The 23,774-nt window shown below is 35.9% G+C and overlaps 1 protein-coding gene and 2 long non-coding RNA genes across 3 annotated transcripts; 2 read left to right on the plus strand and 1 right to left on the minus strand.

Annotated features, from left to right (window-relative positions):
- Positions 1-1,131: 1,131 nt before the first annotated feature.
- Positions 1,132-7,390, minus strand: LOC131992259 (uncharacterized). The gene is made up of 6 exons (XR_009396208.1): positions 7,313-7,390; positions 5,129-5,268; positions 4,962-5,029; positions 4,631-4,713; positions 4,035-4,085; positions 1,132-3,781 (listed from the first exon to the last, which is right to left on the minus strand). It is a non-coding gene; the product is annotated as an uncharacterized LOC131992259 (long non-coding RNA).
- A 6,556-nt stretch (positions 7,391-13,946) lies between these two features.
- LOC131992052 (uncharacterized) lies at positions 13,947-20,785 on the plus strand. The gene is made up of 2 exons (XM_059357398.1): positions 13,947-14,312; positions 19,805-20,785. Exons 1-2 carry the CDS (start codon positions 14,246-14,248, stop codon positions 20,497-20,499), a joined length of 762 nt encoding a protein of 253 aa, XP_059213381.1. The 5' UTR covers positions 13,947-14,245; the 3' UTR covers positions 20,500-20,785.
- Positions 20,786-22,087: 1,302 nt separating this feature from the next.
- Positions 22,088-23,563, plus strand: LOC131992830 (uncharacterized). Its single transcript, XR_009396253.1, has 3 exons — positions 22,088-22,196; positions 22,985-23,092; positions 23,218-23,563. It is a non-coding gene; the product is annotated as an uncharacterized LOC131992830 (long non-coding RNA).
- The last annotated feature ends 211 nt before the right edge of the window (positions 23,564-23,774 follow it).

Consider the following 23,774-nt stretch of genomic DNA (forward strand, 5'->3'; position numbering starts at 1 on the left):
ATTCCAGCTGAGTGGACTCCCGGTTTTTCAGGGTCATTTTCACTGCCTTCATGTGGGTGTTCATGCTCACATCAACTCCTGTGATGGTGCCGTCGACCTGGTATGCTTGCAATGACGCCCAGCTCCCGCGGCCGGACCTGTACGCCAGGAGCGTACAGGTCCACGCTAGGGCCATGGACCTCTTGGTGCGGCAGGCCCGCACCAAGAGGTCCGTGGACCAAAAAAATCGCTATTTGAAGCGGGAGCTGGAGGGTCTGAAGACCAAGTTGAAGGCTCTGCAGCAGGAGGTAGAGGTCCTCAAGGCCACAAAGGCCTTTGAGGCAGATGGTAAGTGCTTGTGTTGTGATGTGTGAAATAAATATTCTTACACTAATTTTTCATGTGTTTTGAGGCTGGATAGAGCTGGGGACAGTGTCATATGTACACTATTTGTTGGTGAGTGCGTGATTTGTATGAGTGATGAAGGTTAATTAACCATTGGTCAATTTTTCCTCAGTGGCTGTTATTCTTATTAAATTAATAGGGTATTATATCAAAGCCATCCTCATTATTTTACTCAAGGATACATTTAACAAACAGCAATTGATTGGGGTTCTGTAGACCTTCAATTTCAGTCTGTTCAATTTCAGTTCAGTCGGTTTTAGTGAATAAAATTAAGTATGTAGGTAAAATGTTTGTCATGGTTCCTAATTATCACATGTCATCTGTATTTCTTTTCCATGTATGTGCAGACAAGGAGGAGGGTAGAAAAGGTGAGGTGGTGCAGTAGAATGTTTATAGTAATAACACTATAATGACGTTGGTTTTCTGTTAATATGTTTGTATTTTGGTTGACCTGTGTGCAGAGATGGCAACTGTTCCAGAGACGCCTGGAGAGGAGGAGGAGGGGTCGGGAGGGGACATCAGGGACGAGGCATTTTTAACACTGCCTTTTTAATTTTTTTTTTTTTTTTTTAAGTTCAAATAAAGTGTTGTAATAAAAACCCTGCGGTGTCCTGCTGATTGTTTTGGCATTTGCGTGAAAGTCCACATTTTACTGAATGACATGTATAACAAGTGTGACAAAACTCCATAACACAAAATCAACATCTAATCCTTGCACAATGTTCATTTGTTCACTATGTTCAAAACATGAGTAAATGTACATACAGTATAGTCACATTTATAAATTATACAAAAATACATAAATCACTTGCAGGATTAAAATTCAGAAAATTAATATAATATTTGATATTTATGATTAGGACTGATGTTGATTAAAAAAATAAACTATGAAATGAGAAAATAATGTAGAATATTTCTTCAGCCTGATTATGGAAAGCACGTTGTTGTATGAGTGTGTTTAAGCATAAGCCCATTTGATTAATGGATTTATATTATTCTGACAGGATTTAGTTCCTTTGTAATGTATTTTATTCTTTTGTCATATAAATATATTTATTTCAGAAAAAGTTTGACCTATTTTATTTCATAGGCTATTTTTTTAAGCACTCCTGTTATACAGTATTTATGTTCACATGTCATTTATGTTTGACATGTCATATTTGGCTTTGACTGAACATTTGCTTTCACTTTGCGATAAAAATATCAGGATATAAATCGTATATCGCTATTCAGCCTAAATATATCGGGATATGACTTTTGGTCCATATCAGCCCTAGCTTAGATAGTGTAGTGGGGGACATAATGCATGTGCCAGATGTCAATTTGGAATGATTGATTTACAACTGTGCATCTTCCAGTATAGTGATGGCAGTAATTTACAGGCCAAAATCAACCTGTCCAGCCAGTCAGATCCAAACACATTGTTGCATTAGGCTGGTCGTTAGTCGCGAGCTAACGTTAGCTAACAAATAAAGTTTTAGTCACAAAAACGTATTACTTCCAGTTACTAAACAATGCATCTTTCAAAATAAGAGCAGTGTGTTAACAGAAACCACAGAATTTACAAGACTGTCAAAATAAGATGCCTTAAATAAAACATACAAGAACCCTTATTCTCCTTTATAATAGTTAATTGAAACAGGCAATGATTAAGATCAGTGTATATGATGGAATAGTGCCATTAGAATGTTAGGCCACCAAATTTGGGCTTTTATGAAAAACATTTCTCCACAGGGGCATTGACTGCGAAAAATATCATGAGGTAATGGCTCACATTTATCAGGTCTCTCTTGAGAATGAGACCCTGTGTCTCAATGAGATTACCTGTATAAAGAAAAGGTTTACTAAAAAAGACATTTAGCTCTCCAAGTCGACAAGATTGATGCATTTTACTTAAAATGTACAAAATTTTATCACAAGGGGGGCATGCCCCCTAGATGGTTATTTTTTATTATTTGCTTATACTCAAGAGTTGAGAGTAATTATTTTGTATTTGTCAACTGTTGATTTGCAATTAACACATTTTAGATTTATGATTGATTGATTTTTATTTAGTTGTATGTTTAACTATACAGACAAAAAAAATATATATTTTCTATACATTTCAGTATTTTGTAATCGCAAAAATACCCTGAAATATATATAATCTTTTAGGGCCATATTACCCGCCCCTAGCATGTAAATATGGTCACTTTCCTTCACTGCAACCAAGTGCTTCTAAAGGCTTGCACACACAAGAGACTTGAGACTGTAAAGAGGGTGTAAGACTCTTGTTCCAAGTCCCGGTCCAAAGCCAAGCACTTCTGTTGAAACATTTTGGTTCTGATTCTGAATGTGAGATTGCACAATTTTAAGGCAGTGTTTAAGAATCTGTATTTTTATTTATTTTTGATACTAAGAAAAAATTAGATCAGGAGTGTACAGGTCAATGACTCAAAAGGACGGCCATCTCCAAGGAGAGGTGGCTGCATTCAAAGCCCTGAAGGAGCTAGTGGACGTCCTCAATTGATCATTCGCATAAGCTTCGCCCCCTTATTTACTGTTGCTATGTACGTCAAGCTCCCATGACTGTCAGCAGCCATGGAGCAGTCAGGCAATGTTTTAACAAGTGTTTTTGGAGTAATAACTCCGCAAGGTAGGCTGCCCGTTCACAAAATGCTACAAAGATTAAAATGAGTTCATATTGGCGTGTTAAGGTTAAACACAGTTCAAATGAATAATCTCTCAGTGTAAGTGTGAAGGATCCAGGGAATAATCTTATTTAACTGACCAAGGTACCTGTTGTACAATGTGTCTGTTGTTGTGATGCATGAGGTCAACCATTGTGTTGAGCTGCCGTAAAGCAGCGGATGTTTCAACCTTGACACATGGTAAGTTTGATACTACATGGTGCTAGTATTACCGAGTCATGTTTCCTGAAGTCCGAGGTAGGTACCAGAAACGTAACATCCTGCCGGAGCACATTTCAGGATAAGTGATTGACCAGGACAGAAACCATGAATCAATGGGTAAAATGAAATAAAAAATAAATTGCTCACGATATCCAAAAAAACAGTGCAATAGTATTGATAAAGGATCAACTGATAAATCAATTAGTGTAGCAGTCCAGCCCTAACCTCGGCAACCTGTTGGCTCTCATGCATTTTGCAGATATCCATGTTGTACACCGTTGTCTGTATGAAGGTGTACATGTTGTGGGGCACCTCATAGTAAAATACCAAGTGTGCCTAAAAGAGGTTAATCATAAGCTCCGAGAGAAGTGGTTGACTTGCATGTTATGACCTGCCCGTCCAGAACGATGAACTTGTGGATCCTGCTCCTCTTCATTCCAACGGCAAGTAGATAAGGTTGAGTTATGCCGTTGAGGACATCAATATGTTCTTAGATGCTGGTTTCACTAAGGATAGAAGAAGAGTAAAAGTTTAACACACACAAAAAAACAGATTAAAATCATTTAAATTCCTCTGGGTTAAGAGCTTATATTTGTATTCAAAGTATAATTAATCATTTAAGGGATGTTCAACACCCCACCAGCTTGACAAATTTTGCAGTAAAATATTTTTTACAGGAGAATCAATTACATGAATGAGAGACATTACAGAGGAGGAACAAAAAACACTTTTGACATTCTTATAAGCTACAATACAAACCTCATGACTCCATGACAAGATGCTTCTCAGCTTGGGATGCAGACACCTCGCCTGGAGAATAATGAAAGAACAAAAACATAAGAGCTAATATTTATATAATGATGCTATAACATTACAGTTTAAAAACATTACTTTAACCCATTTATGCCTAAAACGCCTGGAAAAAATGCCTGTAAAACCTATGAGCAATTTTAAAATAACCCCCTAAAACCTGAAGTTTTTCTATTAATTCAACAGAAGTGTCAACGCCTACTAAATAATAGATTTTTCAGCCTCTGTAGCACATAGAAATGAAATTCAGTTATATCTGAGCTCCCTCCGCTATCGTCATCTTCCGCCATGATTTCAAAGTTCTGGAAATTTATTCTGATGCATTTCATTGGCCAAGATAATGGGTGGAAAAAACTACAAAACGACGTATCCTCTTTCCCGACTTTAATGGTAGAATAACGCAACAGTGCCCCTGGTTTTAGTGGTAGAAATGTGATAATGCTTTCCCGGCTTAAATGGGTTAAAGTAACAGCTGAATCAACAAAAAGTTCAGCTGTACAGGAAAGAAAGCAGAAGTATAGAAGTAAGAAGTAAAATCATATTACCAGAGAAAAGAGCATCATCCACTTCCTCTTTATTTGACGCCTTGCTTTGCTGGATGACATTTTGCTTCAAAGTAGTGGGCCACCTAGATAGAGTGATACTTTAATATAACATGGAGATTCAAACACCAAGAGTTAAAATAAGAAAAAAAACACATCAGTTAAAAAAAATTTATGAGTGACAAGAATAAAAAAAAAATGTTTCCAACATCAAGTAAGCAAAAGGTATTTGCCACACAAAGATAGTCCCTACTTTAAGATTAATTCCATAATATAATTAAATTAGCGGAGCAATTAGCTAGGCAATATATTAACATATAAAGTTGGGACTAACCACTCCAAAAACTTGGCAGCTACATCTTCAAACTGCAGGATGAAGTCTGCTCAATCTGCAGTAGATGTCTTGACAAGAGCAAAGTGAAAAGGCCTATTTATTTCAATCTTCACAAAAATGTTCAGTGCAATGACAATTAAAGAAATCTGAAACACAATTACCCATACATTTTAGTGATGTGTGGAGCAAGGATGTTAACCATCTGTCACTATGAGGTCTGGCCTTTGGTCCGCTTGTATTCCTTGATAATGCGGTCTCCACCAGGTTTCTTGGTCACCAATAGATGGGATGGAGAACTTTATGAAAGCTTATGGGGGAAAAACAAAAACAATGAGTCATTATACATGATTGATGTCAACTCTGAGGATGCTAAAAACTATCTTGTTAAAATGTGAGAGATGTAGATTACTTTCAATAACTCAATTCAGGTTTTATTACCAGTCTAATGTCATGGGGTCCTTTTTGAGCCTGAGGACTACAGGTGAGATTCTTTTATTTTGGCTGCCATCCAAAAATGTACAATTCTTTTAAAACATAAGTTTTAGCAAAACTTGACACATCCCAGTGTGTGCATTCCCATTAAGAAATTATGTTACTTTAACTACTGAAAAAAAATTGCTTTATGCTGGGCTTACACCAAACGATTTTCCCAGTCCCAGACTAAAAACTAAAAGTCTTTAGTAAATCTAGGAGTCTTACTGGAGTCACAGCGCGCTCCCGTCATCCCGATCGTTAAGTGTAAGGTAGTAATCGGCGCTGTTTCTTATCAGTCTTTTCCTAGTCTTTGGTTTGCGATCATATCAAACGTGTTTGATATTTTCGCAAGTCGCAGTGACGGAACATAATCAACAACCAATAGATGAGCAGACCGGCCAGTAAAACCACTTCGACAGGAAAAAGTTACATCACAATAATGTTAGTAAGCTCAAGCCTAAATACAAATATAGAGATGTAATATATTTACGGCCACAAGCGGGATTTTGGGGGCGCTGTTTCATAGTAAAGAGAATAGTAAGCAGACCCAGTTAAAATGTATAAATAAATGTATACATAAATAAGTAATAAATAATTGATGATTAATGTGTGATCAACTAAATGAAAGTTGATAGAGCTGATAAGTATAATTATTCTTATTAAACAAATAAATTAAATATAATTAAATACGACATAAATGTACATCATGAATTATTTTCTAAATTTTCCTTTCCTTTATTCTTCCTTATCTATTCTTCTTGTCTATTTTTACTGTAAAATAGTCAACTTTTCATGTCAGAAAAACAGAAACCCTTTTTGAGCTTTGTGAGGGGCATTTTGTGGCGTCTTCTTTTCTTTTTCCAACACAAACCACTGCACACACAAATATTGCATGGTAGGTAAAAAAATGCTAAAGAAAATCTAGTTGTAGTCTTGTAAATAGTGACCCTGCAAGATTCACAGTCTTTGTAGAATCTCAGTCTGAGACTAGGCTGGGACTAAAAACTCTAAAAACGTGTCTTCAGATGTGAGCAGGTGTGAGCTGATAGTCTTGCAGGAGTCTTTCCAAATCTTTTCAAAGTCTTCTGGTGTATAGGTAGCATTACTTGTATAAGCAATTAAAAAAATGAATTTGAATCACATAATTTGAATTTGTATTGTATAATTTGAATAATTGCATTGAAAAACTGAATCTGAATTGTAATTTGAAATTTAATTTATTAGTTTGGAACTAAACATTCAGTTCTTTTTTAATGCAATTATTCAAGTTAACCAATTCAAATATAAATTATTCAAATTCAGTTTCTGGTGGCACATATTTCAGCCCATAGAAATCATCACTACGAGGTCCAGTTCCCGCTTTACGCTGTGCGCGCTCCCGCGAGGCGCCTGCGTGCTGAACTCAGCAGAACACCGGAGCCGTTTAGCTCAATGCACCTGGCTACATGGCTAGCTAGCCTCACTGCTAACTTGGTACGAGAGGAGAAGGCCTACATAACGGTCGAGTTGTGTATAAACACTATAAGGAAGTGATTAACAGTAGCTCTGAACACTAGCTTACATCCGACATGCCACATCACTTTTATAATGGGACCCTCAAGTCGCTATTATTTAGAAAAACGACCGTGTGCTCATGAACTTGCCCACCGTAAAGTGTTTCGTTGCGGACATGGTCCACTCTGACGTCGGCTGGGTGGCGCGAATTTGCTTAACGTTGCAAACACATTTCAACTTCTCAAGATAGCTCTTTACAATCGGTATTTAAGACACAAAAGCAACTACAGCGTAGGAGACAACACCGATACTATGTTTATCTAAAATTCGGCTACGTTGAAATGCTAAATTATTGATATAAAAGATGATGAGAAGAAACTTACTGCAGACTTTGAGATAAACTGTCGACACAAGGAAGAAGCGGCAGTAAACGAACAGGTGTAGAGAGTGGGCCGTTAAACGTGGAGACGGTGGGCGGGGCTCTCCACAAGGCTCATCAATACCGTAATACCAGGGGTAAATACTTACAGCATGCGGAGTATTCACGGACGTAATTTTTGGGGGGGACGCAGCCAGGGGACATGTCCCCTGCACTTTTTCAAAAGGCCGTTTTTGAAAGTGGACATAAGAGACTTCTTTAGAAGTCAAAGTGTAATTTACTCAGATTACAGCCATCCTGCAACACCTTCACTGACTCCCAATAAAGCAGCATCCAAGATCCTCATCATCAATTACGAAGCTCTCAATAATCTTGTAAAGTGTAGTTGAGTTTTAAAGTTCTGATAAATAAAATGTATTATTATTACTATTGTTATTATTAAACTACCTAACTATTAACTGTAGAACCTCAACAATGCAGACATTTAAAATTATTTTCACGTGTGTTGGAAGGCAGCAACTGTTTAAAAAACACCAACAATGAAAGATTTAGGGAAAAATACAATAAAACCTCGGATTACAAGTGTGATTTTATACATCCATAGCCTACTCATGATAATTGTGAAAGTTTGAAAGTTTTTTCCTCTATATTAAAGATACTTGCCACACACACACACACACACACACACACACACACCTGAAATCAAAATTTCGTCCATGGTAGTATTTTAGCCACCTAAATAAAGGCCGGCCTTGAAAAAAAAATTATATATCTAGAATATTTTCCCTGCTTTACTTTGGTGTCGGACAGCCCTTTCCTTTGGCGCTACATTTTCTCAATGCCAGTGCCTGTGCTGTATTAATCCGCCGATCACTCCGCCATCTGCACTTTAGTGCGCATCTACATTGCTCTTTACGGTAACCCGCTTGTCTCGCAGCTGCATGGGGTGTATGAATTCTGTTCAATGCAAGAGAAAATGCTATTCCTAGTGGAATTCTCCAATTAATAAAAGGTCATTTTGAAAGGCAAGGGACAGAGAAAGTTGACTTTACCCTCTTTGTTAGTGGTATAGATATTATGAGTCACCACTGTAATATCAAACACATAAGGAAAATTACACCTCGAGGAAAATTTGTATGGTCCTCCTCTTTTCCTGACATTAACTGGAAAGCAACATTGCTGCTTCCACATAAATTTGCTATCTCCAATAAAATGAACGAAGTTTAATATAACATTATACATAACATTTACCCCACTAACAAATGTCTGTCAAAATGTGTCAATATTGATGTTAATTGTGTATTTTGTAATGCTGAAATGGAAACAATCAGCCACCTTTTTTATTGAATGTAATTTTCCCCAGATTTTTTGGAAAAAAAATGAAGTTTACATCAAATCACATTCCAACCTACAAATTAATTTGAAAGTCATAAATATACTTTTATATTATAGCAATAAAGATTGGAAAATTCAACACTTAATTAATTTGATTATTCTAATGGAGAAATTCAACATACTTATACCCAAATTTTCCAAAGGTCGACCTTTCTTTCCTGTTTTTGAAATTGAATTCAACAACTACCTTGAACATATCAAAATAATTGATAATAACAAATGTAGCCTATACATACTGTTAACCTAATTCAAGAAATATTTGGAGAAATGTAATTTGTCATGCCTTTTTTCTTTTTTAATTATGTTATTATTCTGTTTAATTTACACCTGATATGCACTTCATTCACTTTGTCTCATATTTATTTATTTTCTCAATCTGTGATCAATTGTGTTGTTCTACCCGAGATGAAGGTTCTGACTGTAATTGGAACTTCTCAATAAAGTTTTGGAAAAAAAATTCTGTTCAATGCAAGATATTTGAAAATCAAGAGAATTGGGTTAAATAACTTCATTGAACATAATCTGATCAGGTCTAATGCATGTAAAACAATCTTTTTTATACATTCTGCTAAGGTTTATTGGATAGCAAAGTTCATTCTATAGCGTAAACCCATAAAACTTTTCTGTTTGAAATAATAATATAATATTGTTATTGCAAACTCCACTATAATCGAAGACTACGTCACCAGGTACTCCTGACATGACATTCCGGCTTTTTTTACTATACAAATTTGAAATTATGGGATGCTAAAATCTTCATAGCCATTCAATAGTATTCATGCTGCTTTTTAAGAGCCAATAAAATAAGTACATCAAATTGTTATCAGCAACCACCACTACATCCATGAAGACAAGGTCCCCGGGTGTTCATGACATGAAATTCAGGGTTTATTACTGTACTTTGCGAAAGCCAATAAAATACGTAAATTGTTGTGTGGGACAGAGCTTTCTCTCTTTAATTAGAGAGGCTTTAACCCTCAGGAGTCCACGAAAGTGCCGGAGCACAACTTCTTCATGACGTCAAAAAAAGACAAAAAAATGACCAAAAAAGACACTAAATTACAAAAAAAGACACAAAAATACACAAAATGACTAGAAAAAATACACAAAATGACCAAAAAAGACACAAAATTACAAAAAAATACACAAAAAGACACAAAATGACTAGAAAAAAGACACAAATTGACAAAAAAGACACTAAATAACTTTATAAAAAAGACACAACAGACACAAAATGACCAAAAAAAGACACAAAATGACCAAAAAAGACACAGAAGACATAAAATGACAGAAAAAAGAGACAAAATGACAAAAAGAAACACCAAAATGACAAAAAAAAATACACACAACAGACACAAAATGACAGAGAAAGACACGAAAAAGACATGAAAAGGTTTTCAAAAATGGACAAAATAGTCCAAGACTCCTCAGAGTTAACCCTCTGGATTCTGGGGCTATTTAGTCCATTTCTGAATCCTTTTCATCCTGCCTGTATACATCACTTAATAATGTTTAAATGACATATTGGTATATTATTTTCAGCACAACCTCACCTATATGACCTAATTATAATTGATTTTTATTCTGACTTACTAGATCAACATTTTGAACCAAAAAGAAACAAAGAAAAACCAACATAAATGTGATCTTGTGATTGTGTGTGATCCTGTCATCCAACTCTGGTTTTTATTCTAGTGTCACTCTATTTTATTTGTCTCTTGTCTGTTTCGTGTAACAATTTTGGGTCATTTTGTGTATTTTTTTTGTCATTTTGTGGCTTTTTTGGCCATTTTGTGTCTTTTGTTGTGTCTTTTTTAGTTATTTTGTCTTTTTTTTTGTCATTTTGTGGCTTTTAAATCCTTTAGTCCAACATAAAATGTGATTTTGAATCTTTTTTTTAACTTTCGAAACACTATCATGCTCAATAAAGAGTTAAAAGAAGTTCTATAATTTTATGCTAAATATATTTGAGCTTGTCTCCAGTTTTACTTGGTATATCATCATCAAACTGAAACTGGCCTCATGGAGTTTACAGCCAGAACTTTAGAGGTAAATTTACAGTAGGGCTCCACGCTGCTTTGTTTTCTAGTCTGGATGTCATCAACAAGTCATGATTTGGTGCTTTTGGAGACTCCAGAGGGTTAAACAAAAAGTGCTCAGAATGTTGGTGTTTAGTTTGCAGCCAGTAGATGTCAGTGCAGAGCTGTTCATAGCTGATCTGCTGAAGGAAACACTCTAGATCAGGGGTGGGCAACTTAGATGCTGGAGGGGATGAGTTATCTTTGTGTCTTCCACAGGGCGGGGCTCCTCTGTGTCTGTGCTACTCTTTGAGCAGCTGAGAGTGGCTGTCAATCATCTCAGGCAGAACCAGGACCACAGCAGACCACTGAGCCACTCTCAGCCTCAACCCCCCCTGCCTCTCCACCCCGACCCCCGCCAACACCACCAGGTCCTGCCCCCACCTGACCATTACATTACATTACATTACATGTCATTTAGCAGACGCTTTTGTCCAAAGCGACTTACAATAAGTGCATTCAACCTGAAGGTACTAGACATAGACCACAGGAATCAAGTAAGTACATAACTTTAAGAGCTAACTGTCATCGCTACAGGAGTGCTATATGTTAAGAAGAAAAAAGAAGAAGAAGAAGAAGAGCATTTTTTTTTTTTATGTATATGTTAGGTGACCATGACTTAACCGACCAGCACGGAGGACCTTGTTACCGTCTTCTTCTTCTGTGCTGGAGGCTTTGGGAAGCCTCACACACACCACAGACAGCTGAGAAACTATTCTAAAGCCATTGACTTTATTACACTGAATACAGTTTGTTACTACCATACTGTTTATCTTCTGAATAAATATCTTAAATAAAAAACACATTCTGTGCAAATTATTATTATTATTATTATTTTGAATATTTGATAACAGTCCTGTTGGTTGCATTTGAGTGTTGGAACAAACAACCTATTGGTTGTGCGGTTTGGAGGATTTGTAGGTTTTGTAAGTCTTGAATTCTTTTTGCTCCACTGATGAATGAAGAATCTGAAAACTGAGAAAGTCCTGAATTCATTATCATTAAATTAATAACAAAACACGATATCATTACTTCCATTTACAAACTCTCACACAACTCCTCCTTCAGAATCGATTTTAAGATTCTTTAACTGGTTCATAATTCTCTTAATGGTCTTAGTCTAGCCTATTTATCTGATTTACTTTTATCCTATGAACCCTGGAGGACCCTCAGGTCTTCTGGGAGTGGCCTTTTAACAAAACCAAAAGTAAGAACTAAAACCGAAGGTGAGGCGTCGTTTTCTCCCTGTGGACCACATTTGTGGAACAGCCTCCCTGAAGACCTGAGAGCATCAGAGACTGTTCATATTTTTAAGAGCAAACTGAAGACTTCTTTTTTAATTTGGCTTTTACTTGAACCATTTTTAGAGATTCTTCTGCTCATGCATCTTTGTTTACTTTACGAATATGAATGGTTGGAATCATGCACACATCTTTATGACAGCTATCTTACTCCATAGTACACCTATTAACTGAAAAGCATTCCAAGGGAACACCTCATGAATCTGACGGAGAGAATAACAGAAGTGTGCAAAGCTTTTTTAAAGTTACATAATTCCACATGTGTTCTTTCATAGTTTTGATGTTTTCAGTTTTAATCTACAATGTTGAAAATAATAATAAAGAAAAACATTGAATGAGAAGGTGTGTCCATACTTTTGACTAGCAGTTATACATCATGCTTTATGCAACAGCCTACATATAATACAAGTTAATGGGTTAATTCATTGATTTAAAAATGTGGATAATTTGGAGAAGCGGGAACATTTATTTAGTTACCACCCCCGCACATTTTACTTTCATGCATTACATCACTGTGCATGTTGCTGTTTTTTTTTTAATATCGTCTGATTGATATTGATGAGTATATTCAGGTTTACAATGTAAACAATAGCTCGGAATGTCAACTAATGGACAAACAAATCACTGAAAAACAAATACAAGCACAAATAAGAAGAATAAGTGTAAGAATAACCAAGGTCGGATTAACCATATGGGCCATATGCCCTTTAGGGGCCCATGCCCTCTAAAGGGCCCAGGGCAGTGTGGGCACAAGCAGAATATCTGGTTATCTCTCACTTATAGGTTAAACTGTATATATCGGAGTCGATGCTCCGTGATTTCAGGGTGATTTCTGTTTAAAATTAGCTGAGGACCAAAATGCTACTTGATTCTAGATTCTTGATTTTTGTTTGTGTCTTGTCTTCCTCTGTGATGGCTTTATCAATTCAACACATTTGTGCTGCTGGGAATAGGTGTTGTTAAATAAATACTGGATGCTTTGAAAGTGGTTGCTTACTTATTTTTTATGAAAATTGAGGACACTTCCTTCCCGATCTTTCTGTCTTTTTGTACGGTGTCCTTGAGTGCCAAGAAAGGCTCCTTCCAAATAAAATGTATTATTGTTATTGTTATTATTATTATTATTATTATTATTATTATTATTATTATCTATGTAGTGGGTCAATTTTGCCAGATTATAGTGATGCTGATGTGTTTTGTGAGTGAGTGGCTTTGTGGTGCATTTGTAGTTCTATGAGCGTTTGCACATCTGTACATGAAAATGCTCTTGATGACAGTTAGTTCAATCAAAGGAGAAAGAGAAGGATCTTTTGTATCTCTCTGTCCTGCAACAGAGAGAGAGGAGCAGTCCACTGCGGACGATCTGGGTATTTCAGGATGGCCTCAAACATGTTGACAGTGCTTGTCTCCACCACCTCCTCCAGTGTGTCCAACCTGGCTCCAACCACAGAACCAGCTCTTTAGACCAGTCTGTCCAACCGCCCTGCATCTCTGTGTGTGATGCTGCCTCCCCAGCAGACTGCAGCATAAAACAACACACTACCACCACAGACTGATAAAACATCTGCAGCATCTTACTACACATGTCCAGAGATCTGAGCTCTTCTTCTTTTTCAAGAAGAAAAAGATATGTACTTTTTATATATGTATATATATATATATGTGTGTATATATATATATATGTGTGTATATATATATATATATATATATATATATATATATATATATATATATATATATATATATATAGTTATTGATGTATTGAGTATATTAACTGTATATTACTGTAATTTATTTTATTTTTGCCAGCTTATGGTGATTCTGGGGTTGTGGCGATGGGCCCCTTGAATATTGTTGCCCATGGTACAGCAAAGTGTTAATCTGGCTCTGAGAACAAGAATATGACTAATATGAGGAAAATACATATTTCTTCTCTTCCTGCCTTGTCCAATCACACGCGTCAATTAGTGTGTCCATGGAGACAGAACGTTGGCCGGTCCAGGTCGGTATAAAAGGGCCGCAGCTCACTCTCATCTCCCCTTTGCATCTTGACTTTGACTTTTTGCAAAACAACCTTTGACAAACAAACGCTCGCAGTTGTAAACCGCTAGAGACAATCTGATCTTGTTGTAAAGCTAAACTCCTGCATCAGTGAACGTGACCATGGTCCTCGGCCGCCCCCTGGAGCACCTGCTGGCAGCAGTCCTGGAGCTGCGTCTCATCCCTGGAGGTAAGAACACTTTTTATTTGTTTTTATTTATTTTTTAAATTATGTTGTAGTGGTTGATTAATCTCCAGATTATGGGTAAAAGCTTCATCAGTGAAGAAATCAGTGCAACTTTCAGGATTTAATGATGGACAAGTCACACCAGGCATCAGGCCTTTTGGAAAATCACAAATTTGAGAGTGCCAGACTTTCACTCGACGATTTCTCCGTGAATATTAATGATTTTAAGCAAAAAAGTATCTCAAATTTCCCGGTAGGGATGTGGAATACATATTTAATGAGCGATAAGGTTTGAAAACACTGTTGTTTTGGTATGAGGAAACCAAATCTACCACATTTGATATTGAAAATATTGAAAGAAAATTTCGACCGGACCAAGTTTAGGGAAATTACCTATATATATATTGATATTTGAATGTATGTTTCCCATGGAGACCATGGAATTATTATGAGGAGGACGTCAGAACGTCAACGGCTGCGGTCAGAACGTGCAGCTGGACTGAAACATGTGTGTTCTTCTGTCTGGATGAAACCCTGAGTTCATTTGTTTCACTGTTGAAGCTTGAACTTATTAATGTGGAAGCTTTTGGTTTTAACCCATAAGAACCCAGACCCAATAATCCTCAAAGGAAAATTATGGGGGACCTACCACAGACCAAGTGGACCATAGAACACATTTATGATTTAAAAAAATAATAATTCTACCCCTAAATGTGAAAGATCTGTGATGTGACATATGTCTCACATCGTTTATGGTATTTTTGTTTATGATATTTCTTATTTTAAAATAAAACTAGACACATTTTCTGCTTACAGAGACACAAATTTGCCTTTTTCTTTGCATCTCCTCGATATTTATCAAAATTGTGACATTAATAGTGCCGTTTAACAACAAATTATTTTTTAGATTTGTTTTTAAGTAACAAAATAATAATAAATCAATAATAAATAAAAACAAACAACCCATTTGCCTTTTTGTTTGCATCCCCATAACATATATGATACACCCTATTAACGGATTAGGATTGTTAAATGGGTTTAAACTTAGCCTCGTAACAAAAATCAGCTTTTTGAAATTAGCTGCTTTTTCACATTTCTGGTTCCAGTCACAGCCACATTTTGGAGAAGTCTTATTTAGTGATTTAATGAGTTAAGGTGAGGCATAAAGCTGAATATGGGAGATTCTAGAAGATTTAAGGTGTTTGTTACACGGGTGTCCCCGCGGGTTCTTATGCGTTAAAGTTTATTATATTAAATTAACTTGTTAAATATTCCTGTGAATGTGAAGATTCAGCCATTTCTTTCCGAACTACTTGTCCCACTGCTTCCTTGGTGATATGTTTCTCTACTAAAGGCTCTGAGGCCTGAAATCTGAACCCAAATTAATAAAAAGGAGTGGATGGAGCCGTGCGTAAAAGCGCGAGACGGTGCCTCCTCTCCAGCACTTATGAAGCGTTTCTTACGCGCAACTTCTTATTAATGATGGTTATTATTATTATTAGTAGTAGCGGTGGTGGGATTTAACTAAGTATATTTACTCAAGTTCTAAGCAAGGTTATTATAGTTAACAAAAACTAACGAAATAACGAAAACTAGACTTGAAAAAAGCATTTTCGTTAACTGAAACAAAAATTTTATTCATTTAAAAAAAACGATAACTAACTGAAGCTGTATTATGTGGTTACAAAGCTAACTAAAATTACAGTGAAAATGTCCTTAGTTTTCATCTTTGTCAACTTTTTTCATATGTAAACCTTTTTGGTTTATATAAAATCTATTTCATCTATCTGGTTTTATGACTTAATAAACTTATTGGGGCTGAGATGGATCAGACAAAGGAAATAAAGGAAACATTTATTGTGACTTTTTTGAATCTGGCACCCAACAAATACCCCATTACAAAAAAACTAAAACTAATAAAAACTAAACTAAAGCTAAGCATTTTCCAAAAAAATAAAAACGAATTAAAACTAGCAAACACACTCTAAAATGAATTAAAACTAACTGAATTTGAAAACAAAAAATCACAACGAAGTTAAAACTAAAACTAATGAAAAATCCAAAACTATTATAACCTTGGTTCTAAGTACTTTACTTTTGATACTTTAAGTACATTTTGATGCTGATACTTTTTTACTTTTCCTGAAATAAGTATTGAATGCAGGACTTTTACTTGTAGTGGAGTCATTTCACAGTGTTGTATTAGTACTTTTACTGAAGTAAAGGATCTCAATAGGAGTAATAGTAGTATATTATTATGGTTTTTATTATGTGTTCTCTTCATCAACTCTGAAGGAAATGTTATAAACAGCTTTTATATTTACAATCATGTTTAGTTTCCAAACACAATATTTTGAATAGCTACAATATGAGTAAAAGTATTTCACCACATATCTGAATAAACGTGTGATATCAAGTCAAAAATATATTTTACACTTTAAAACCTGACAAGTTAGTTCAACTTAAACTGTTAAAAGAAACCGATTGCCTTGAACCATTTAAGTTTAGTCACTTAAATAAATCAAGTAAACACTTTTATTTTATGCAAGTAAAGATAACTCATATGTCTAGATGTGTTTGATAAGCTTACATTGATTCATGTGCCAATGTTCTGTGATTAACTTTAAATCTTAACACTGTCATCATTCATATTATGTCACAGTAATTATTAATAACTAATAACTAAGTAATAACTAACCCCCACACTTCAAAAAAGCCAACTTGTATTTTTTGGCCTAAAACAGTGATTTAAGTTGGTAAAACTTGGAAATCTAAATGATTGACATTTAGGGCAGCAATGTAAGTTAGCAGAACAAAGCAAGCCAGTTGTCTGCTCAAAAACAAGTTTGTGAGTTGTTGTTACTTATATCTTTAAGTTGGGGTTCAAAACAAGAGACAATAGTTCTGATAACTCTTATTTCTTTGTTGTGAAATTCGGGAAAGCCAACTTTCCGAGTTGGCACTGCACTTGAAGTCTCATTGTGGCTTTGCTGCCTTAGCCTGAGTCCACACAGGTAAGCAACCCTTAATTAAAATTAATTAATAAGTTAAAATATAATTAAAATAATAATATTAATATTAATATTATATTAATATATATTAATATAATATTAATATTAATAATAATAATAATATTAATAATAATTAATAATTAATAATAATTAATTAAAATGATACGGGAATTTTATTCTGAGCTGTGTTGTGCAGTGTTCTACGTCGTTTGTTGGAAAAGGCAACCCTTTCAACATTAACTTCAACTTTAAACACAAACAGGTTTTCAGTCATTAGCGAAAGCTAGCGGCTAACTGATGCTAGCGCCTAACTGATGCTAGCTGCGCTGCTTGTTACAGCTACAAGAGTAGCCATTAGCGTATCAATGCTAACTCAAAATTGTGTTCGCAACATTAGCTGACATTTCATAGCAGCGTTACAATCGTGCCAACAGTAGGCCTACATCTTACTAAAAGAGTATAGACATAAGTTAAATCTAAAAAAAATCACTGGGGTTAGTCATTCACCTGAATTAACTGATCTTAGAAATGAATAACTGATGTAATAACTCTTTTGTTTTGAGTGCTGCTAAAATATGGAAAATTTTAAGTATAAGTTATTTATTCCAGTGTGTTCAAGTGACTTATTTAACTTAAGTGTAGCTATTTAATTTTTATATATAAAACTCTGTAATTAGTTTTTATGGGTTTGTCTTTTATGTTATTTCTGTTGATTATGCAATGCCCAATTCAAACTAATAATTACTGTGACATAATTTGAATTATGACAGTGTTAAGATTTAAAGTTAATCACAGAAAATTGGCACATGAATCAATATAATCTTATCAAACACATTTTCACTTAACTTACTTTTTTTTAGATGTCTCTAACACTGTAGTAGCTTTTAATAGGTGGTATCTCTCATTTAGATTTGAGAAACCCGTTGACCAAAACGATAATGACCCTGCCAGTTCACATTGTGGTATTAACGCACACAGTACTGCTGACTCATAATACACATGTCACAATAACTCTAGACTTATGAGTTATCTTTACTTACATAAAATAAAAGTGTTTACTTGATTTATTTAAGTTACTAAACTTAAATGGTTCAAGGCAATCGGTTTCCTTTCACAGTTTAACCCTTTATCGGGCAAAGAACTATATTTGGTAACTTCAGGTAATATTTCAAGAAAAAAGTTGCAAATTTACTAGATTAAAGTGGCAAATCTACAAGAACAAAAGTTGCAGATTTAAGAGATTTAAAGTGGCAAATCTGTGTGAAAAAAGTCGCAGATTTATGAGAAAAAAGTGGGAAAAAGCAACTTGGTAACACTTTACAATAACCATCTAAGTAATGTTTATAGATGGTTTATAAACCACTTATTAACCATTTACAAAGAGCTATTTAATCGTTAAATGTTTCCAACCAATTTCTTATATGAATAATTTCAAAATCATTAACATACTTAATATGGTGTTAAAAATGCTATGTGTGCAACTAAAACTATTAATTATAATGTAATTGTTTGTTAATGGTAAAGTAAATATAAACTTACATTAATATATCATCTATTAGTCATTTATAAATGATGTAGTTAGTTAAACATTAATGAACTAGTTCTAATTACTAATTTACCATTCTAAATGGCCTATATACAGTTTATAAATGATGATTAAACATTAATAAACTATCTGTTTACCGTTTATAAATGATGGTTATTGTAAAGTGTTACCAGCAACTTTTTTCTCCCAGATTCACCACTTTAAATCTCATAAATCTGCGCATTTTTTTCTCATAGATTTGCAAACTTTTTTCTCCAAATATTATTTTCGTGTGTTTTTTTTTTACACATTTTGGCAGTATGTAATATCCTCCAATATTCTCTAGGGTTGAAATTTGGAATTTGCAAGTATTTCAATGAGTGCCATATTTCAACCATATTTACACGAGGATTTACATAGGACTGGAACATATGGGCTGCTTAACTGTCATTTATTTTAGTATCTATATAATTTCTGAATCATCTGTCGATATGTATTTTTCTCTGTGTCTGTGAGCCAAGTTGTAGTGTAGTATAGCTATAGCAGTGTGGGTTTTTTATTTTATTTTATTTTATTTTATTTTTTTCAAACTTTTTTTATTGGGTTTTGTAGATGAGTACAACCGCATTAAAACGTACAAAGAGTAAATTAGTCATTTTTTCTTATAGAAAAAACAAACAAACAACAAAAAACAAAGGTGATCCTGGAAGTATTGCTGCATACCCGAACAACCCACAGAACCAGAACAGCCACAAAAAAATAAAATAAATAAATAAAATAAAAACATTTTATTTTATATATTTTTTTTTTCACTTTGTGCTGTGAAAATCAATAAATATATTGTTTAAAAAAACAGTTGAGCTAAGTTGAACTCACTTGTCAGGTTTTACAGTGTATGTGATGTCAAGAGAAATCATTATGATGTAAACTCACATTCTCAGTTCCTTTTTTTCCTGCAGGAGACGGCTTCGTGGTGTTGGACGGTGATGCAGGTAACTATCTCCCAGACCTCATCTCTTCTGATGAGGAAGGTGAGTATGGGGCTTTCCCTCACGGTCAGGTTTCTCTAATTGAGTCCGACGAGGAGGAAGGTGCCTACTGGTCTGACTCTGCCAGTGAAGACTCTGGCTACGGCTCCCCGTCTGAGGACGAAGAGGACCCATTTGACGAGGACATCCGTCTCCGCTCCCCTCTCCTCCAGGAGCTCCCACCTCCTGCTCCCCTTGGTGCCCTGTTCCCCAGTCTCTTCGGTGGCCAGCCTCCGGAGCTGCCTGGGCAGCCCTCTGCTCCCTCCACCCCGGGCCCCGCCTCCACCAAGAGGACCAGGGAAGACAGCGATGGAGAGCAGGTAGGTACGAAGAGGCAGAGGATCCACCCTGAGGAGCCAGCACCCTCGTCTTCAGGCCTCGCCTCCTCCACCAAGAGGACCAGGGAAGACAGCGATGGAGAGCAGGTAGGTAGGAAGAGGCAGAGGATCCACCCTGAGGAGCCAGCACCCACGCCTCCTGCTCCCAGGAGCACAGAAGAGGACTACAGGGACTCTGCCCCCTCCACCTCTTCAGGCCTGGGCTCCTCCACCACCAGGACGTTCTGGCTCGGTCCTCGCCATCACCAGTGGGACGATGACAGCGACTCCGATGAGGACAGCTGGTAATGTATACTGCAGGATTGGAAAGCCTTAGCGTCTTGCGGGGCAGAAGAATCCTCAGGAAGCCTTTGCGTCTTGCGGGGCTCACTCAGCCCTCGGTAGCGTCTTGCACCAGGGCCCACTTATTCATATACATATCTGAATCTTGAGGGCTAAAAGGCCCAGGTGAACTCTCCACATCTGACATTGTTGTGGATGCATTAAGTAGCATCTTGCACCTAGCTATTTCTTTTTACAGGTCTTTTCATTGCAGTTAAAACTCTGAAGTCCAGGAGGTTTTGGTTGAAATTTGTCAACTTCCTATGCATTTATTTCTGTCTCTGTAGCATCTTTCAGTCTGTCCTTACACCACATGCATGGCTCCTTTTTCTCCACACAAACTTGGCAATCAGTCAGATTTTAGACAAGTTTAACCCTCTGGAGTTAATCTATTTATTGAAAATACATGTTTTATTTACAGTAGTAACTTTATTTATAAATGATATGTGGACAAGCTGAGAAAGCCAGTTGAAAGTTCAATCATAGGAGCTTTCACAGTGTGTCATTTATGTTTCTAGACCATTTTTAAAATGGGAATTTTCTTTCTACAATGAAAACTATTACTATTTTTAATTTACATGCAAAGTGACAGTTTTGTAGTTTTATTATTAATTATTTTTTCTGCTGTTTTTGTGTGTATAAATGGTAAAAAAAAAATTTTTTAAAAAGGAAAAAAAAGGTACATTTCCATATAAATCTGTGTCTTTTGCTTGTATTTTCGGTTCCTGGCAGATTTATACTTTAATTAAAATAAAATGAAAAATCTGACTGATAGCCAAGTTTGTGTGGAGAAAAAAGGAGCCATGCATGTGATGTAAGGACAGACTGAAAGATGCTAAACAGAGACAGAAATAAATGCATAGGAAGTTGACAAATTTCAACCAAAATCTGCTGGACTTGTGTGAACAGTGGAAGATTCCACCACAAGCCTTGTTGAGTATGTTGGTAAATGCAGACAGTCTTTGAAGTCTTCACTGACTGCCCTTAATTTGACAACAAATGTTTAAATGGTGACATTTATTGAAGCTAATTTCAACACATCCAGTCAGTTTCTGTCCCCAACTGAAATACAATGTTCGAATAGAATCACAATAGCATAAGAAAGAATAAAAATCAGATTAGTCAGCACTTAACCTCATACTCATTGTTTAATTTCAAGCCTTTTGCTGGAGTACAGACATGATGCTGTGTTGTGTATGAATTAGGTAGCGTCTTGCACCTTGCTATTTCTTTTTACAGGTCTTTTTATTACAGTTAATGTATTTGGACAATGTGGGGTTCAGTGTCTTGCACTTGTTTTTTGATTTTTCAGCCACGTATACCAGAGGTAAGTTGACAATTAACGACAGCATTAACACTAGTGATGTGCCGATGAAGCCTCATGAACCATTGTCATTATTTTCTGAGCCCACTAGATGGCGCTATTGGTTTAAAGAAAAAGGCTGAAGCAATGGTGATTGAGTGTGCTTTCACCTCTTTGTTGAACCAATAGCGCCATCTAGTGGGCTCAGAAAATAATGACAATGGTTCATGAAGCTTCACTGGCACATCACTAATTAACACACCTTAAATTCACTTATTTAATACTTGAGGGATTATTCGTCTTACTCACTTTGTTATATTGTTTATTTTTTTTCAGGTAAAGGTGGCCATACCAAACAAACGTAAGTCAATACTTAATGAGAACATTAATAAGTGTAACAATCTCACTTCCCAGTGATTCAAAGACTGTTGATTTTACTCACTCTTGCTCTGTTGTGTTGTAACTTAAAGACATGAAGTAACTGGTGGTCAACTCTATGGAGTCTTGGGCTATTTTGGGTTAGGGTTAGGGTTAGTCGTGTCTTTGTAAGTCATTTTGTGTTTTTTGGTCATTTTGTGTCTTTTTTGGTCATTTTTGTTTCTTTTTTTAGTCATTTTGTGTCTTTTTGGTCATTTTGTGTAATTTTCAGTCATTTTGAGTCTTTTTGGGTAATTTTGTGTCTTGTTTTGGCCATTTGTGTCTTTATTTTAGTCATTTTGTGTCTTTTTTTAGTCATATTGTGTCTTTTTGGTCATTTTGTGTAATTTTCAGTCATTTTGAGTCTTTTTTGGTAATTTTGTGTCTTGTTTTGGCCATTTGTGTCTTTATTTTAGTAATTTTGTGTCTTTTTTTTGTCATTTTGTGTCTTTTTGTGTCCTTTTTTTTGTCATTCTGTGTCTTTTTGGTCATTTTGTGTCTTTTTTAGTCCTTTAGTCCAACATAAAATGTGATTTTGTATTTTTTTTTACTTTTAAAACCCTATCATGCTCAATAAAAATGTTTACAGCCAGAACTTTAGAGGTAAATTTACAGTAGGGCTCCATGCTGCTTTGTTTTCTGGTCTGGATGTGGTGAAGAAGTCTTGATTTGGCGCTTTTGGAGACGCCAGAGGGTTAAATATCTTTTTGTCTTCTCTTTTTATTCATCTAGGACTTGTTGACGACAGAGACGCTGTGTTTAGCCCCGGAGCAGATGAGAAGGATGGACGACTAGAGGAGCAGCAGGAGAGCGATGGTGGCCTTTCTTTCACTAGGCTATGTAATCCCCTCACTGAGACAGCTAAAGTACCAGTAGTGACACTAAGTGGTGATGAGTTCATTTCATATATGTGAATTGTGAATTTGTCCAACATTATTCAAGAGTTATCTTTGTGTCTTCCACAGGGCGGGGCTCCTCTGTGTCTGTGCTACTCTTTGAGCAGCTGAGAGTGGCTGTCAATCATCTCAGGCAGAACCAGGACCACAGCAGACCACTGAGCCACTCTCAGCCTCAACCCCCCCCTGCCTCTCCACCCCGACCCCCGCCAACACCACCAGGTCCTGCCCCCACCCGACCAGCACGGAGGACCTTGTTACCATCTTCTTCTTCTGTGCTGGAGGCTTTGGGAAGCTCCTCACACACACCACAGACAGCTGAGAAACTATTCTAAAGCCATTGACTTTATTACACTGAATACAGTTTGTTACTACCATACTGTTTATCTTCTGAATAAATATCTTAAATAAAAAACACATTCTGTGCAAATTATTATTATTATTTTTTTTTAAATATTTGATAACAGTCCTGTTGGTTGCATTTGAGTGTTGGAACAAACAACCTATTGGTTGTGCGGTTTGGAGGATTTGTAGGTTTTGTAAGTCTTGAATTCTTTTTTCTCCACTGATGAACGAAGAATCTGAAAACTTAAAAAGTCCTGAATTCATTATCATTAAATGGGGAC

Source organism: Centropristis striata, chromosome 19 (assembly GCF_030273125.1).
Source record: "Centropristis striata isolate RG_2023a ecotype Rhode Island chromosome 19, C.striata_1.0, whole genome shotgun sequence".
Taxonomy (NCBI): domain Eukaryota; kingdom Metazoa; phylum Chordata; class Actinopteri; order Perciformes; family Serranidae; genus Centropristis; species Centropristis striata.